Consider the following 17,034-nt stretch of genomic DNA (forward strand, 5'->3'; position numbering starts at 1 on the left):
ATTAGCTTTAGCGGCTACATGTTAGCATTGAGATGCTATCTTAGGCTACCACAGCTTCTCTGATATGCTAACTGCTTTTAGCTCAACTTGAACCCAACAATGCTTTCCATCGTCCAATCAGATCGTTTAGCAGCAGAAATGAGCGAAGCGAAGCTGCTTCATCGCTGCTGCTAGCGCATGTAGCTGTGGATCAGATTTATGGTCCTACCAGAAACATGTGAACATAAAGGTTCCCCTCTAAAATCTGATTATGTTAAAATTAAATTAGTTAATAAAAATTAACTTGCTACAGTTTATATCTGCTGCTTTATTTTGATCTAAACTCAGAAACTCAAAATCATGAAATGGATAAAAGTTAAACTCCAGATTAAAATCTGGATTTCCTCAGTAGATTAACCTGAATCATCCCCCATCATGGCCGCTTGTTGCAGCCTGCTGATCTCCCAGGTGAGCAGCTCCTGTCAGAGCCTTCATCATCACCTTCATCACCCCCATAATGGATGGCAGCGCCTCGCCCTGCATGCAGGAAAGGTTTAATTAAATCACAGTCCAATCATAATCCATGTTGTTAATTAAACTGGATAATTTATAAGTACAAAAGAGGGTATTTATTAGCTGCTGGTGGCAGCGCGGCGCCGTGCGCGCGCCTCGTGCACGGCGGCCCCACGCACACAGCCGCTGCCTCCAACCTTTTACTATTGATGCCTCGGCATGATTGATAATGAGACGGAGAGCGCTGCACTATTTGTCTAATGGCGGTGCAATTAAAGCCCTTGTAAATGACCCGCGCCTCGTTTCATCCTAATCTATGGAATTTTGATTGAATTTGTCGGCGCTAATTGAAAAATACTGCTATTTAATGTCTGCACTGATCAGGCTCCGTAATGACACGGCGTCCCGGTGACCCCGGGGGGGCGGGGCCGCTCATGCATGTCCTTGACTCGGAGGGGGGGGCTGCTCGGGGTCAGAGGTCACATGTGTTCCCTCTGATGCGTTTCGACGCCGCTGGCATTGATGAGCTGCTGCTGAATTGATGAGGAGGTCGTTCCTCCGTCCATCAGGACGCAGTTTGGAGGCGAGCAGGAGCAAACACTGCAACGGGCGGGAGACACGGCAACGGGCGAGAAATGGATCGCCAGATAATCACCGTCCGCTCCGGAGTTCATCAGCGGTCCGATCTGATTCCGTCTGCAAACACAAACCCAGCAGGGAGCAGAACCTGGAGGCGCTACGATACGAGTCTCTTTTCGTTTTCATTAATGGTAGAAATGATCTCAAATAACTAAAGTGTCAATATTTTTATCTGAAATTTGATTTTATTGATCCGGTATGAGAGGCATTAATATTTCAGAATCGAGTTTCACATCTCCATAAAGATAAAATAGAAACATCTGGGTTACTGTTCTTATTTTAAATATTACTTGATCAAATCAAAGATGTTTTCATCTGTTTGCTGCTAAATTACATCAAAGGTTTCATCAAAAATACCCAGTTTAATTGATGCTGCCTCCCACCTCCAGGGGGCAGTGTCTCTCACTACTGCTGCCTCAGTCTGACAAGTTATAGGTCATGATTAATGTGGCGAGTAACAAAAAGTCACATTTACTGTCACATGAGCACAAATATAACAAAATTCACTGCAAATGTTTCTAAATCATTTTTACAAAATCACTCATTTTTATGTATAAAAAAAAAATCATGAAATCCTGGACGGACTCATCAAAATATTCAATATTATTTAATTTTAATGCAGAAAGATATTTATTAATATTTCAACAGTTTGTTCATGCATTCTGGAGCAACCAGCCCTTTAAGGACATTCATCATGTTGAAGTGTCCAAAATAAAAATCAGAATTAGACATCTGTTAAAATTTAAAATCAAACTCCTAGAGAACTTCTCCAGGTTACCAAACCTCTGACCTGGTAAACTAAATCATTTCAGTTTTAATTTATCTGCGTTGAATTTTTAACAGCTGAAGTTTGGATCTAAAGCAGATTTTAATTTTAAGGTTCAGTTTCAGATTTGGACCCATCCTGCTGTTAGAAGAATAAAATGTTCATTATTATGTTTTTAACTGTTTTAGTTTTTCAAATCAGAACAAACTGATGTTAAACCTCTGTAGAAAATGTGAGCCGTTACATCAGGACCGATTCGTCTTTATGCTGATGATCCGCTAGTTTCCTTCAGACAGTTCTGGTTTCTAACAGACCAAATGTTTTGTGCTGAAAACTCCTGAAAACATAAAATATTTGGATCAGTGAAACAGTGTAGATATGAAACTTTACTTTAAAACTTTAATTTGATTTATGATTCATCAAATTAACAGCATGATGAAGATCCAGTCAGAGAAATAAAACAAAAGTTTTCTCAGTTTTAAAGATTCACATAAAAACAAAGTTGAATCGTTTTCACTTTAATGATTATAAAGTCACAGAGGAAACGTAACAAGTTCATATTCTGAGGGGTAAAAAGACTGAATTATTTTATTTTTGGCCCTAATCTTCCTCCGTACTCCAGTTTCCGTCCATCGGAACCAGAACTTCGGGAAGCTAGGATGAAACTCGGAGTGTTTTCAGATGATGAAGTTAAACTGTTTCACTTTCACTCCGGTTGGCCCCACGCAGCCTCCTGCGGCCCCACGCTGAGTGGGTCCGGATCGTTCAAGAGCTTCGGCTCGTCACCTGACATCCGCCAATCAGCGGTCGAGGGAGGCGGCGTCCTGGCGGTAAAGGCAGCTCAATTAACCAGAGGGGAGCGCAATTTAAATCCAAAACAGTTGCGGAGGCGCGCAGCGGCAGGAAACACACACCGACACACTCCGGCTGCCGTAGCGGGTCAGAGAGGAGCGCAGTCCGGAACCTCGGGTCCGGAACCTCAGGTCCGGGTCATCTCGGAGCGGAGCCTCGTCCTTCCAGTTTGCGCTTTTTTTCCTGGAAGCGGCGCATCTCCTGCGGACTTGAGGGAGGAATGCTGATCTCTGAGCGGATAGCCCTCAGCTCCCGGTGACTCCCGGCGGGGCTCCGAGCCCTCCGCGGCCGCCCGCAGCGGCTCTCCCCCGGCCTTTCTCGGCTCCAGCGGCCGGTCTTATGAGCGCGGCGTTCGGTCCGTCCTTCATGGTGATGCAGCGGCCACTCGGAAGCACCACCGCCTTCAGCATCGACTCCCTGATCGGCGGGCCCTCGCAGCCCAGCCCGGGACACTTCGTCTACACCGGGTACCCGATGTTCATGCCCTATCGCTCCGTGGTGCTGCAGCCGCCGCCGCCGCCGCCGGCAGCCCAGCCCGGGACACTTCGTCTACACCGGGTACCCGATGTTCATGCCCTATCGCTCCGTGGTGCTGCAGCCGCCGCCGCCGCCGCCGCCGGCCCTGCAGCAGGCGCTGCCCGGCGGACACCACCCGCAGATCCCCGGCCTGCAGAGCGGCTTCTGCTCCAGCCTGGCGCAGGGTTTGACGCAGGGTTTGACGCAGGGCATGGCGCTCACCTCCACCCTCATGGCCTCGCTGCCCGGCGGGTTCTCCCCGTCCCAACAGCACCAGGAGGCCGCCAGGAAGTTCGGCTCGCAGGCCCTGCGGTTGGAGGCGGAGGACGGGAAGAGCTTCCTGCCCGGTAAAGAATCCGCGCTGCCGGCCTTCCACGACGCGGACGCGCCGCTGCAGACTTCCACAGGTTGGTCCACGCGTGGGTCAGACCGGAGTTCAAGTTGAGCTGGATCAAATGATCTAAAACACTTTGATTAGTTTCATCTCCTTGTTTCCAAAGTTCAACCAGGAATATTAGTTTAATTTAATTACATAATTTTGATTCAGTTTAATTTAAATATTTGATTTAAAAGCTAAAAATAAAATTCACTAAATTATGACTAAAACATTTATATCTACTTTATTTATAAATGTAAATAACGTGTTTATATGAAATGGTGCAGGTTATTATTATAATTATTATTTTTCTAAGGAGTCATTAATTATTCCGCTGTTTTTGCCGCGGGCCTCAGTTAAAACGGATCAACAGAAAAATCTGATTCATTCAGTCAAATTGGCCCACATGTGTCAAATTTAAACATTCATTTTATTTATCGAATATTAATTTATTTGTCTAATCTACTATTTAGTTTTAAACAAGAACATTATAAAAAAAACATCCAGAAAATCCGGAATTTCGCTGCTGAAAGCCTGAAAGCTGCGCGTGCTTCAGGTTTGCTGGCTCGTGATAGATTTGTTTTTTATTTGTCATCACCTCTGACATCACACACACACACACACACACACACACACACACACACACACACACACACACACACACACACACACAGAAGGCCGCGTGGAGACATCGGTGCGTAATTACGCGTGAAAGCGGAACGTCCCGCAGCGCGTCCTGATTCCGATCCAGGCTGATGATGGATACAAACACCTTCATCTCCTCCTCCTCTTCCTCACCTTAACGTCCAACAGCGGCTCTGATCAATCAGCATATTTAAATGATTAAACTGGGAAATAAATGTTTTTTTTTAATGGCTTTTTATTTGGAACATAAACCAGATTAAAGTTTTTTTTCCCCCTCTTGTTATTGATATGTATTGATTTAATTTCCGGATAATCAGATTATTGTTAATCTCGCAGCCAGAGCTCTGTCCAAGGAGGAGTCCAAGGAGGAGGACAGCGGCCGGAAGGACGAGAGCTTCTCCATGGACAGCGACCTGGACTACAGCTCCGACGACAACCTCACGTCCCTCTGCCACAAAGAGGACGCGGACGGCGGCGGAGGCCTGGACGACGCGCCGCACCTTCACGGCGCGGCGTCCGGCGGCAGTTGCGCGGCGGGAGGCGGCGCGACGGGCGGCGGCGGCAAGAACCGGCGGCGGCGCACCGCGTTCACCAGCGAGCAGCTGCTGGAGCTGGAGAAGGAGTTCCACTGCAAGAAGTACCTGTCGCTCACCGAGCGCTCCCAGATAGCGCATGCGCTCAAGCTGAGCGAGGTGCAGGTCAAGATCTGGTTCCAGAACCGGCGCGCCAAGTGGAAACGGGTCAAGGCCGGAAACGTCAACAACAAGTCCGGGGAGCCGAGCCGGAACCCCAAGATCGTGGTTCCGATCCCGGTGCACGTCAGCCGCTTCGCCATCAGGAGTCAGCACCAGCAGATGGAGCAGGCCCGGCCGTAGGACGGTTCGGATGGGTTCGGACCGAACCGGCACAACTCGACTCCTCTGTCGTCATTTGTTTTTGACTCGTTAAATTAAAATGTTTCCTCTTCACTCCGTGACTCTGCTGAGACGGATCTCACTGACCGGTTCTTTTTAACGTCTGAGCCCGAGAACGTTCAACCTGCTGAAAGAGCCGCAGTTTTTCACCGCAAACTGCGCCGCAAAGTGCGCGTGGAGCAGCTGATGATGTAAATACAGACCGGAAGCTGCGCGCGCTTGACTGAATGAAGCTGCTAACTTATTTATACACTGATGTGAAAATCTGCGATTAAAGGACGCAAAGTGAGCCGATGCGTTCAGTCTGACTCCTTCACACACACACACACACACACACACACACACACACACACACACACACACACACACCTCCATCTGGATTATTAAAAGCCAAACTCTTTACTTTCACTGATTCTTTACGTTTAGTTTAATTTTTAGGCTTCCAGACTTTAATGAGGAAGGAAAACTTCGTAAAAATGAAACAAAATTCGGTTAAAAAAGTGAAGAAGAAGAAAAAAATCGAAATAAATTCAAGATCAAAATGAAGAAACGCGGAAGGCGACATGGCGGCGGGTTGAATTGAATTCAAACTAATTAATCTAAAAACAATGATCTATAATAATTTACCTTCCTCCAGGTGGCATCCTGTCGTTTATTAATCAGGTTTAATAAATAAAAGCTGAATAATTTCTTATCGCTGTGAACCGACCGGCGGCTCCAGGTGAAGAACTGAAGCACCTGTGCGAATGACGCGTGTTGCCAGGTGCAAAAATCCCCCGATTAACTTAATCTAAAAATGTAAACTACTAACATCCTTCAGTTTACATTTATTCATTTTTAATTATTCTAGAGTTTATAAAAGAAAAAATTATTTTCTAAATAAATTTAATAATTAAGCCCCAAATGTTTTAAATAAAGTTAAACATTTTAAAAATTAAAAACAGATTTATTTACACAAAATTTAAAATTTTTATTGTTTATTTTCGGACTAAAATAGTTTAATTTTGTGTTTTTATGGAAGCAAGGATCCGGTCGAGGTTCGGCCTCCTGGATCCGAACCACGGCCTGCGGAATCTAACATGGCGGCGCCAGGAGGCCGATAAACAAGACCTTCATCATCATCTTCATCCTCCTCCTCCTCAACCATCTGCTGATAAACCTCAGCTGGAAAATTTAAATATTATTTACTCTTTCATTATTATCTCTAGACAAATATTAAATAATTAAACTAAATATAGTCTTTAGTTCATTTTAATTTCTATTGACAATTTACCAAGTAAAATGCCAACTATTGTCTGTTTTACTTTAAAGTGTTTATACCCAACAATACTCTAAAATATATAATTTATATCTCTGAACAGATTAGCAGGAAAATAAAACCTGGTTTTAAAAATCTAAATTAAATAAATTAAAGTTTCAGTTTTCAGCTGAAACATTTTAAACTCCTCAAAGTTAAAAAAAAAAAAAAACTCATTTATTGTCAAATTTTATCTGACAAATCTGCACAATTTAATAATAAAAAATATTTTTTCTTAATCAAAATTTCAGAAACGCTGTGAAGTTTGCAGGAATGTCGGCTCCATCAGGATTATTTTAACCTCACAATAAACATTTGTTTAATATTCATGTTTCTAAAATAATAAAATCTCACAAGTTCAGTTTATATTAAGAAGCATTTTCCTGTCTTTATTGAAAAGAGACAAATTACAGTAGAAGATTCTGCATTAGGTAGAACTTTTCAACATCGGTACTGTACAACAAAATTTAATAATAATAATAATAATAATAATAATAATAATTAGAATAACAATGACAACAATTACAATAGCGGTCTGGATGATAAAACAGGATAAAACGTGGATGGACTTCAGGAGGAAATGTACAAAAAGGTTTTTCTGTGGGAGTTTAAATAAGATGGAGGCTGGAGAGAAGTTATGAAAGTCATTATTAAAGTCATGATTAAAGTCATTATTAAAGTCTAGCACAGAAACATTTCTACAGTTCATCATTTAACAGGTTTTTATTATCTACACTGCTGCCTCTGCTTTCCAGAAGCAAAACAATCATTTTTACAGGTTTTATCTGCAGTTCAGCAGAGCAGGTTTACAACAGAACCGTCTGAAAACTGAAACAGGCTCCAATATGAAAACTTAAAATAAAAAATAAAACTTCTTTCTCAATTATTACATTTATTATTTTGCTTTGTTTAAACTGTATGACCCAGAAACCAAAAAAAAAAAAAACATCTTTACCGACGCTCTCTGTTAGCAAGATTATACCAACAGACGTGCATAATTATACTAATAAATTACTGGCTGTTGCTTTATGCTGGCATTAATTCCCAAACTGTTAAAACTGTTTATATTTAGCATGAAGGACAAAACTCTAGTGGAATAAAAAAAAAGACGCTTCATACAAATGGAAAAAAGTCTGCTAATGAAGCTAATTTGTTCAGCGAGCTAGCTGGGAAAATGACTCGGCAGTTTTGAGCCAACAATTAAAACGAGCCGACGCTGATTTTTCTCTGATACCGTTTGGCTTATTAAATGTTAACAAACTGACCTGTTAATGTTGTAAACAGAAACTCACCAGAACGATGACGTTCTTTTTAAAGGAAAACCAGCAGCTCTTTGTCTCACTCACCCACTGGTTGATGCTCCTTTCATTGGGAATTTTAACTTTTTAAATTTAGTCACAAGGAAAATGACTCTTTAATGGACCCAGACTGTCAATAATTTCCTCACCTGCTAAAACCAGGCTGTTGATTTAATGAAGTCTTTGAACTGCTAGCTAAGCAGCGACATGACTCAGCTGTTTTGACAGTAACTGAATTCAGATCTATGCTATTCCATAAATGGAGCCAAATGTTCAATATGGCTTTAAATGTCCCAAAATCCATAAAGATGAATTAGAGATCAACAGAATGATTTAATGTCATAATGGTAAGCTAGCCAGCAGCTTTTATCAGTTAGCAATGTTAAGCTAACAGGTTAATCAGTAGCTACATCATCACACGGTGCTTTATTCTCCAATTTACCACATTTTGTATTCAGAGAGTGTAAACAATACAATATAAATCTTAATAACAGGGACAATAACTCAGCAGCTTTTCTGTTTGTTGTCCAGCTAACTTAGAGCACAGTTAGCATTAGCTTCCCTTTTTAACGCAGTAAAACTGATGTTAGCCGTCTTTCTTGGCCTGTAAACTTTTTTCTGCTAAAATAATTCCTATTATAATATTTCAAAACTGCCACAATTTTTGAAGCTGAATCACAAAATGTATCTTGTATTATGTAAACTAAATAATGATATCCAACTTCCTGGACAGATTTTTACTGAATCAGATTTTCTCCTATAAGCTTAAAACACATTCTGGGCTGTTTGTTTTATTACTTATAAAATCAGAATAAAAATAACTTTTTACTCACAGATTTATTAGAAATTTCCCTTTAACCAAGATGTGCTGTGACGATGGATATAAGCTGTGAGTTTCAATAAACATAAATAAAGTTATATTAGAAAACGATCATAATAAAGACGGACAGACTGAGTCAAATTTAGTGCATTTCTGAATCATTGGCCGACTTCCTGATCAGAACCATCGGAAATAGAAAAACAATACAATTTACATCAAAAATCCAAAACATTTTGAGATTAGAAAATTTCTAGAAAAAACAAGAACATTTTCTGAGCTCAAAAAGTCACAAGTTTATGAGGAAAAAAACTTTGAGTTTGATCTTAACTAAAATTGAAAATTTTCACCTTTGGAAGCTCAGAAAATGTTTTTTTCTAAACAAAATATGTGAAATTTATCTCAAAACGTCTGCATTTTTCCTCAAAATATTTTGACTTTCTGAACTCAGAGATTTTCACATTTTTTCCAGAAAATTTCTGATTTTAATCTGAAAATCTCAGGTTTTTCTCTCATTATTTATTTATTTATTTTTTTTTTAATCTTCAACAACCCAAATACGGTGTCGTAGTTCTGGTTCTGGTTGGACTGAGAGTAAAAAACATAGCATTGTTCAAACAAAATGTATGGAGAAGCAGTTTGTGTGATTCTGGGATCATAAAGGCAAAATAAAAAAGGCAAGAGGAGAAAGTTTGAATTTAGAGCTGTGAAATCAGATAATCCAGCTGCTGCAGCAACATCTAGGTCAGGATTTCTAGACGGAGTGTTCTTCCTGAGGCTCCTTCACTTTCAATCGACACTTTCTACAAACACCAGGAGTGATTTGACTAGGCCTGATGCCAACAGGAGGAGGAACGTCAGCCTCTTCAGGTTACCATGGACACCAGCAAAATGGCTGACGAACCAAATAGGTTAAAAGACATTTTTGTTAGATTGAAATAAACGTCAGCAGAGGAAGCTACGGCGTTCCGACTCTGTGTTCAGATGAACTTCAGGGTCCAGAACCGGATCAACTCTGGGTTTGGATCAACCACTGGGCTCTGATATGGAGTACATTTCTGCCAAAAAATCTCTCAAAGTTTGAAATCAGTCTAGAAAAAATAAATTTCTGATCTCAATAATTGTTGAGATCAGAAATCTCAACATTTCTGATTTTTTTCTTGCATATTTTTGACTTTTGGAGCTGAGAAGTGTTCTTGTTTTGAAATCAGTTTGTTGGCAGAGATGTACTCCTGTACTTTTTATCTCTAATGGCTCCAATACGCCGCTGCACTTTGACCTCTTGCTGACTTGGCCAATCAGATCGTCCAGAACCTCCTGCTTGAGTCCCAAACCAAACCGACAGACTCAACTACTTCCTGTTTGTGCTCGTTGTCACGGTGACCATGACAGGAAATGAGGTGCAGTATTTACAGAAGAAGAAGAAGAAGAAACAGCCCTTCGTCAGACGACGTTCCCTTGGTCCATTTGGACAAAACGAACGAATCAGAAATGGAGAAGGAGCCTCTGGGCCCCGAACCTGGAGGCTCCCAGGACCGCTCTCCCATTGGTCCACCAACACACACTCTCACACACACACAACACATTCAGACACACTCACAGCGGGGAAACTCCTTAAATAAAACAGAGTCTAAGATCCCGTCCCACCGGGCCTGGTTCTAGTCAGTTCTCCTCTCGTCGCCATGGAAATGGGTGCTGTGTGATGTGTTCCTGTTCCTGGATTCTGATTGGCCGATGAGGTAAGAGACCCGTTTCCCATCGTGCTCTGGTCCCGTCATGGCGGCGGTCAGATGAGCGCGGCGCTGCCCAGGCTGCTGCAGCTGTTGTTGCGGTTGGCGTTGCGGCGCGGCAGGTTGGGCGTGGTCATCAGGGCGTAGCGCTCGTCGGCACCGCCGTACTGGGCCAGAACCTCCACGCACTCCTGGCTGCTGGACTGCCGTGCGTACGCCATGGCGCTGTTCCCGTGGGCGTCCCTCGCCATCAGGTCGGCACCGTACTGCGGAGACAGCGGAACCGGATCAGACTGGGTCCGGCTGGCGGCCCGGCCGGTGCCGACCCGGAGGACACTTACCCAGACCAGCAGCTGCAGCAGAACCACGTTTCCCTTGTGCGCGGCCAGGTGCAGCGGCGAGCAGCCGTCGCCGAACGTGTCGTTGACCTGCTGGCGGGAGGCGTGGGCCAGCAGCAGCACCACGCCGCGCAGGTCCTCCTCCGCCGCCGCACGCAGCAGCTGCTGGCCCAGAGGCGGGTCGGCGCCGGGCAGCGCCGCCACAAACAGACGCTGCTCATACTTGGCCCGGATCCAACGCTCACGCTCCTCCCTGGAGACAGGACATGACATCACAGCTCATCAGAACGCATCATCAGAACGCCTCACCGTCGCCAGACATCAGAGAGAAAAAAAACTGATAAAATGATTCATAAAAACATCAAACAGGAAACAGGAAGTAAACTTAAACTCAGAAAATAAAACAGCAAACAGGAAGTCCGGGTTTCAGCTGGTTTACAGTTTTATGGAAGTTTGTTCCAGATCTGTGGAGCATAGAAGCTGAATGCTGCTGCCTCCATGTGGCTCTGGAGGCTCAGGTCAAAGGTCATCCCCTCTGTAACATTTAGGTAGGAATGTTTCTGCATCGGGTCGACAGGTCCGGCTTTAGACGGCGATGAGGAAACGTTTCTACATCTGAGAGGCAGGAGGAAGAATCATCACCAATCCAGGATCATCATCGGTCTAATCTGTCTAATCCACAGCAGAGTGACTCTAATCTGATGGCTAATCCCTCCGTGTAAACAGAGGCTCACTCAGCCAGCAGGGATCAGTCTGGACGGCTCGGCGGCCCGGTGGACCAGTGGTCCGGTACTGAACCGTTTCCTGCTGCAGACTGAAGGATCGTTTGCTACCAATGGCAGAGTCTCTCATCCTGGACAGGTTTCTCTCTGAACCCGATGGATCGGTGTGGGAACGGCTCTGGACCTCATTAGCTCTCTTCCTGGAAACCAGCTGGGGGGCAACAGAGGGGCAGTAGAGGCATGTGGGGAGTAGGGGCAAGGAGGCGCCTAGCATGGCGGAATGTCTCCAGGTTCCTCCTTCCTGCCCCGACCTAGAGACCAGAGAGGCTGGCTCCGACCACGGCCCAAAGCCCGCGGACAAAGCCTGGAGGAGTCCTGGAGAGAGAGCGAGTGTGTGTGTGTATGTTATATGTGTGTGCGTGTGTGTGTGTTTTATATGTGTGTGTGAGTTTTATATGTGTGTGTGTGAGCGCCCAGCGGGACTCTGGAGGAAGTGTGAGGCCGTGGGACCAAGAGATGCATGCCTTCCTCCTCTGGAGTTGCTAAGAGCCGCCAGGCGTCCAGAAACACCGAATACCAATAACCCTACAGGTCGCCATGGAAACGGGATCAATAGATGATCCGTCTGAGTTGATGTTCAATAATTACACTGAGAAATCCAGAACCAGAACCGCACGGCATTCTGGGGGATGTAGGCAGAGGAGAGACTGTAGTCGCTCAACAGCTCAGGGCTAACGGAGCTAGCAGTGGACTCAACTAACTCGCTCCCTCTTCAGTTGCCTAGCAACAGCCCACTAGCTCTTTGGTTGATTAGCAACAGCCTGCTGGGTAAATTGCACAGCAGCAGTTTCAAGTTTGGAAACTTTAAAAAAAACTGGATAAAAAAGGAAACATCAGCAGATGTTTAACACTAAACCTAATCAATAATCATCGATACTGATGATCTGATTGGTTTATATCATGATTGGTTTTCAGCCATTTTGAAGTTGAACCTCATCTTGTTCTGATGGTTTGGTGTTTACAACCATTACTGAATATTTCTAACACATTTTAATGTAAATTAGCATCACTGTGATGTAATCTAACTGCCTCTGTGTATGTGTGGCTCAGTGTGTGTGTCTCTCTGTGTGTGCGTGTGGCTCTGTGTGTGTGTCTCTCTGTGTGTGTGTGAACTTCCAGGCGTGTATTTAGTAAACAGCGAGTCTCCGTCTCGAGTTAACGACTCCTGAAAACACAGCTCTGGACACTGGAGAGGCTAATTGCACTAATTAACATCGCCGAGTGTGTGTGTGTGTGTGTGTGTGTGTGTGCTAACGTGTCTGCAGCACACACACTCAGGTTGTGTGTTAATCTGTGTGTGTGTGTGTCCCTTTTCACATCCCATTAGAGGAAGCGCTGTGTTTTCAGCACCAAGGCATGCTGGGTAGATAATTAAACACGAGTCCCGGTGAGATCGCTTGTGACAGGAAAACACACACACACACACACACACACACACACACACACACACACACACACACACACACACACACACACACACACAATGCAAATATGTCAAGCGCAGCCCAGAGGGCTGATTGTGTGTGTGTGTGTGAGCTGCAGTGGATCTGTAGCAGGACGGCTGCTGCTGGTTTTGTTCCTGTTACAGATCAGATTCATCTGAATGTTTCGACAAAACGAAAAAAATGAACAGAAACCAGTTCAAATCCCTGAACTCAAACTAAAAACTACAAACCAAAAACTAAAAGCTAAATGTTCCCTAAAAGGTTTCCAAAGAGACAACGGCAACAAGAGCCTGAAAAAAAAAACCACAACAGAGAAAAGAAACTTCCAGATTAAACTGAGATTAAACTGGGGTCTGCCCTGGATTCTCCAGTCTCTGAAGCCTTTGACCTTTGACCTGCTGACTGACAGCTTCATCAGCTCTGGTTGTGTTTGGCGTTCCTCAGGGCGCCGCACTGGGCCCACTGAACATCTCTGACTTCCTGCCTGTTGTTTGAGCTCCGACAGTTCTCACTGTGTGTGTGTGTGTGTGTGTGTGTGTGTGTGTGTGTGTGTTCCCCCCCAGCGGCTGCTTTGTCTGCCTGTTGGACACTCAGCACTTCCTGAGGGCGTTGAACCGACAACCAGAGTCGAACTCACCGAGTCGCGGCGACAGAAACAAACCCAGAGATTCATTTATCCACTAATGATGCTTCACACAAAATACTTTGACTAGGACATATGGATTAAGTCCAGATTAGTCAGAGCAACTAAAACTAGAGATGAAGAATCAGCAACGAGGCGATAAATGTGAAAATAAAATATCAGAGCAGCAAAAACAAAAAACACAAGAATCCAAAATAAAACAGGAAATAAAAACTGATTCACCAGAAATGATAAAGATAAATCTGGACTGAAAGTTTTCTAAGATCATTAATTAGAAAATAAAGATCTGCTACAAATTAAATCTGAGGAATAAAAACTGAAAAATGTCAGAAAATAGAAAATCCTCAACCAGATGTGACAGATTACATCCAAAACACAGAAAACTCAAACAACTCAAAAATAAAATCTATAAAACAAAATAAATATATTTATGGAACCAGAACCAGAACCAGGAGTTTTCTGTGGTGATGTTCTATTTTAAATCATTATACTTTTCTCTGATTTCTGTTCTATAGTTACCTAATCAATGACTAATCATTGCTGATCGATTGACTATTCAGATTTCACAGTAAATTAACTGATTAAAGTTTTTCTTTCTCTCAGTGATGCTGTTTGGAAATTATCTGAACTCTTCCTAAAATCGAGACGGGTCCAGATGGTACCGACCGTCCAACCTGGCAACCCGTTGCTGCTGCTGCTCAGCTCTGTGCTGGTTCTTGTGGTTCTGGTTCCCAGCAGCTCCAGTCTGAGTCAGACGGATGAGCCTCCATTAGCTCCGGTGGAGGCTGAGGGAGGTAATGAGCGGTGAGGATCGGGTTAAGAGTGACACGGTGTCAGGCTGCTCTTCTGGCCTAATTAGCCCTCTAATTAATAGATTAATAGCCGGATAGATGGAGCATCAGCTAACTGCCTGACCTAATGTGCTTTAAAGATGAATCCCTGCCAGAAGAGGTGAGGGCCGCCGATCGGCTCCACCTTCACCAGGAGCCGGAGAGAGAGGCTGAAATCAATTAGCGGGTCGTTAGCCGCCCTCGGATGGGCTCAGATAATTAAAAAGAGGCCGGCGCAGGAGACGAGGGGTTAACGGAGCTGCCACCATGCAGATGAGGCGAGGAGGAGGAGGAACGGGCCGGAGCGACGGGAAGCCAATCCCTGGGCTGAAACGAGACGCTCCACTGATGCTGCACGGAAACTAAAGAGGAGCCGAGCAGCGGGGGGGCAGGATGTAGGAGACACCCCCTCTGGTAATTAACTACATGTCACAGAGCGTCCTGAGGGACCCGGAGACACACGGGGAGCATGGAGGAACATGGGGAACCAGGGAACATGTCCTCAATGATCCGAAACACGGGGAAACCCAGAAACATGTCCTGAATAACCTGCAGCTCTTCGTCAGAACCAGCAGACGTTTACAGACGATCCGCTAACAGAGCGCTGACGGTTCAGGTCTTATAGCTCATGAAAATATTTTTATTCATCAGGAAACTGAAGATTTTAATTAATATATTAGAAATATATAAACTCAGGTCTAGTTTGAATATCAATAAATGTTTTATTAAAGACGATTACAGATCAAAAACAAAGAGTTTATTATTGCAACAACAATAAACTACTAAAATGCGGCAGTGGCTGATGTCTGGACTGCAGGAGATGTTACTGTGATTATTATTTTCACACCTTTTCAGGTATCAAACCATCAGAACATTTTCAGGATTTCATTCAGACTGACTGCAGGAAACTACAGATGATCTGGACTCCCGACCAGCTGCTGGTTTTGTCTCCTCCAGGCCTCCGTCCCGCGGTCGGCCATCTTTTCCGTGGCAGTGGGATCAGCTGAGCGTTCACCAGCGGCTCGCCGTGAACCCATTCAGTCCAAACACATCACCGCCCACGGCGGGACGGCGGCCGTCCTGCTGCTGCTCTGTGAGCCGGGAGGGGGGTAGTTATTTATTTCTTCATTATTAGAGGAAGGCTGGGGGGGTTAATCTGATGACTCAGGCATAAAGAACGCGCTTTTAGTTTGTGCTTTTAGTCCGCATTAGCATAACCTGGCCGCCATGAGAGGCGATGAATGAGCTGCTGATTGGCTCGAGTCGGCGGCTTAATGTCAACAGTAAATTGGAGGGCTTGTTAGGCGAGCTGGGGGGGGTGAGGGGGCAGAGGGGGGCGGCGGGGCAGCCATGTACAAAATAACGTCCATTAGGACTAATCTAATCAAGCCTCCTTTACAGATGAATTAGAACCAAGGAGCCAATTATTCCTCAGCGATGCAGCCGGGCAGAGGGGGGCGGGGGCCGCAGAGAGACCGGCGGAGGGGAGGCGGGGGCCGCAGAGAGACCGACCAACGGGGGCGGGGGCCGCAGAGCGACTGGCCGCGGCCGGACGGAGGGGGCCGATGGAGCCCAATCTGGAGCCGCATCGCGTGAGAAAGTTATTTATACCGCAGAGCGTTGATGCTGACGTGTCACCAGGACTACTTCCTCCTGGAAACATCGGGGACAGGAAACGTCGTGATTGTCCACCACTTGCAGACTGGGCACAGGTCGAACAGGCCGGGTCCATTTAGGACGATTTAACACGGAAAAATCAGCTTTATGTAGCAGGAAGTTCATCTGTCCAAACAGGAAGTCAACAGGAAGTCCATCTATCTGAACAGGAAGCTGTGTGAATAGGAAGTTGTCTCAGCGGCGTCCTTCCGTCCATCTGGACCCTTTAGGAGGTTCTGGTTCCGTGTCATGTGACTCGTGTCCCATCTTGTCCTTCCCAGCTGATCTGAGTTGGTTTTATGAGGATCTGAGTCGGATCTGCCCCCAGACACCATTCCCCCTGACCCTGGGGGGCAATTATTCAGTGATGCGGGGCCCCCTGCCCCATCTGGTCCCCTGGGCCCAATCGTGGCGCCGTGTCGGCCGCAGCTGCCCCCCAGCTCAGATGAAAAGCCCCCGGTCTAATTTTAAATCTGTTAGCCTTTTCAGACGGAGCCGAGCGAACAAGACGGATCTGCTCCCATAACGGGCCCCGGCCCCCCCGGGCCCCCAGGTCCCGGCGCCGCAGACCTGCTGCTGAATTATTACTGGCCGGGCATCCGTCATGCGCCGCGCGCCGTTAAACGGTGGAGCATCGCTCCGCGCCGCCATCCTTCACCGCCATGCTCGTTTCTCTGCTGTCAGAGCGACACCTGAACGCCTCGCAGCAAAGAGGCTGAGCGAGCAGAACCGGGCCGGACCGCTGACGGTTCAGATCGGAACCAGAGACACCATCTGATGACTGATTGGTTCTGATTGATCCGTTCAGGACCTGCTGCCTGCTGATAAAAGCAACCAATAATCAATGAGACCAGAACCACCGGTCCAAACGACCGCACCGACACACAGACCGAGTCATCAGGAGCCAGAGGAACAGAATGTCCAACAGAGTCTGAGATTAATTAATCACAACTAATCTGAAACTAAAAATCGACTCAACGAGAAACATTTACAGATCA

The 17,034-nt window shown here is 45.3% G+C and overlaps 2 protein-coding genes across 8 annotated transcripts in view; one reads left to right on the forward strand and one right to left on the reverse strand.

Annotated features, from left to right (window-relative positions):
* Window positions 1-2,532: 2,532 nt before the first annotated feature.
* gbx2 (gastrulation brain homeobox 2) lies at window positions 2,533-5,489 on the forward strand. The gene is made up of 3 exons (XM_016681016.1): window positions 2,533-3,274; window positions 3,348-3,672; window positions 4,623-5,489. The coding sequence occupies exons 1-3, from the start codon at window positions 3,089-3,091 to the stop codon at window positions 5,159-5,161; spliced, it is 1,050 nt and encodes a 349-aa protein (XP_016536502.1). The 5' UTR covers window positions 2,533-3,088; the 3' UTR covers window positions 5,162-5,489.
* A 3,712-nt stretch (window positions 5,490-9,201) lies between these two features.
* Window positions 9,202-17,034, reverse strand: part of agap1 (ArfGAP with GTPase domain, ankyrin repeat and PH domain 1) — a 57,823-nt gene continuing 49,990 nt past the window's right edge. For all 7 annotated transcript variants that reach the window (XM_007570708.2, XM_016681022.1, XM_007570707.2 and 4 more), the window contains 2 exons: window positions 10,684-10,933; window positions 9,202-10,608 (listed from right to left, as the gene is read on the reverse strand). In XM_007570708.2, the coding sequence (XP_007570770.1) occupies window positions 10,399-10,608; window positions 10,684-10,933 (460 nt within the window). In that variant the 3' untranslated portion in view covers window positions 9,202-10,398. The remainder of the gene's footprint in view (window positions 10,609-10,683; window positions 10,934-17,034) is intronic.

The sequence above is a fragment of the Poecilia formosa genome, unplaced genomic scaffold (assembly GCF_000485575.1).
Source record: "Poecilia formosa unplaced genomic scaffold, Poecilia_formosa-5.1.2 Scaffold266, whole genome shotgun sequence".
Taxonomy (NCBI): Eukaryota; Metazoa; Chordata; class Actinopteri; order Cyprinodontiformes; family Poeciliidae; genus Poecilia; species Poecilia formosa.

Coding starts and splice junctions, on each gene's coding strand:
- gbx2 (XM_016681016.1), top strand. CDS start 3,089: ATGAGCGCGGCGTTCGGTCCGTCCTTCATGGTGATGCAGCGGCCACTC. Junction 3,275..3,347: donor AGCCGCCGCCGCCGCCGCCG/GCAGCCCAGCCC, acceptor GTGGTGCTGCAG/CCGCCGCCGCCGCCGCCGCC. Junction 3,673..4,622: donor GCCGCTGCAGACTTCCACAG/GTTGGTCCACGC, acceptor TTAATCTCGCAG/CCAGAGCTCTGTCCAAGGAG.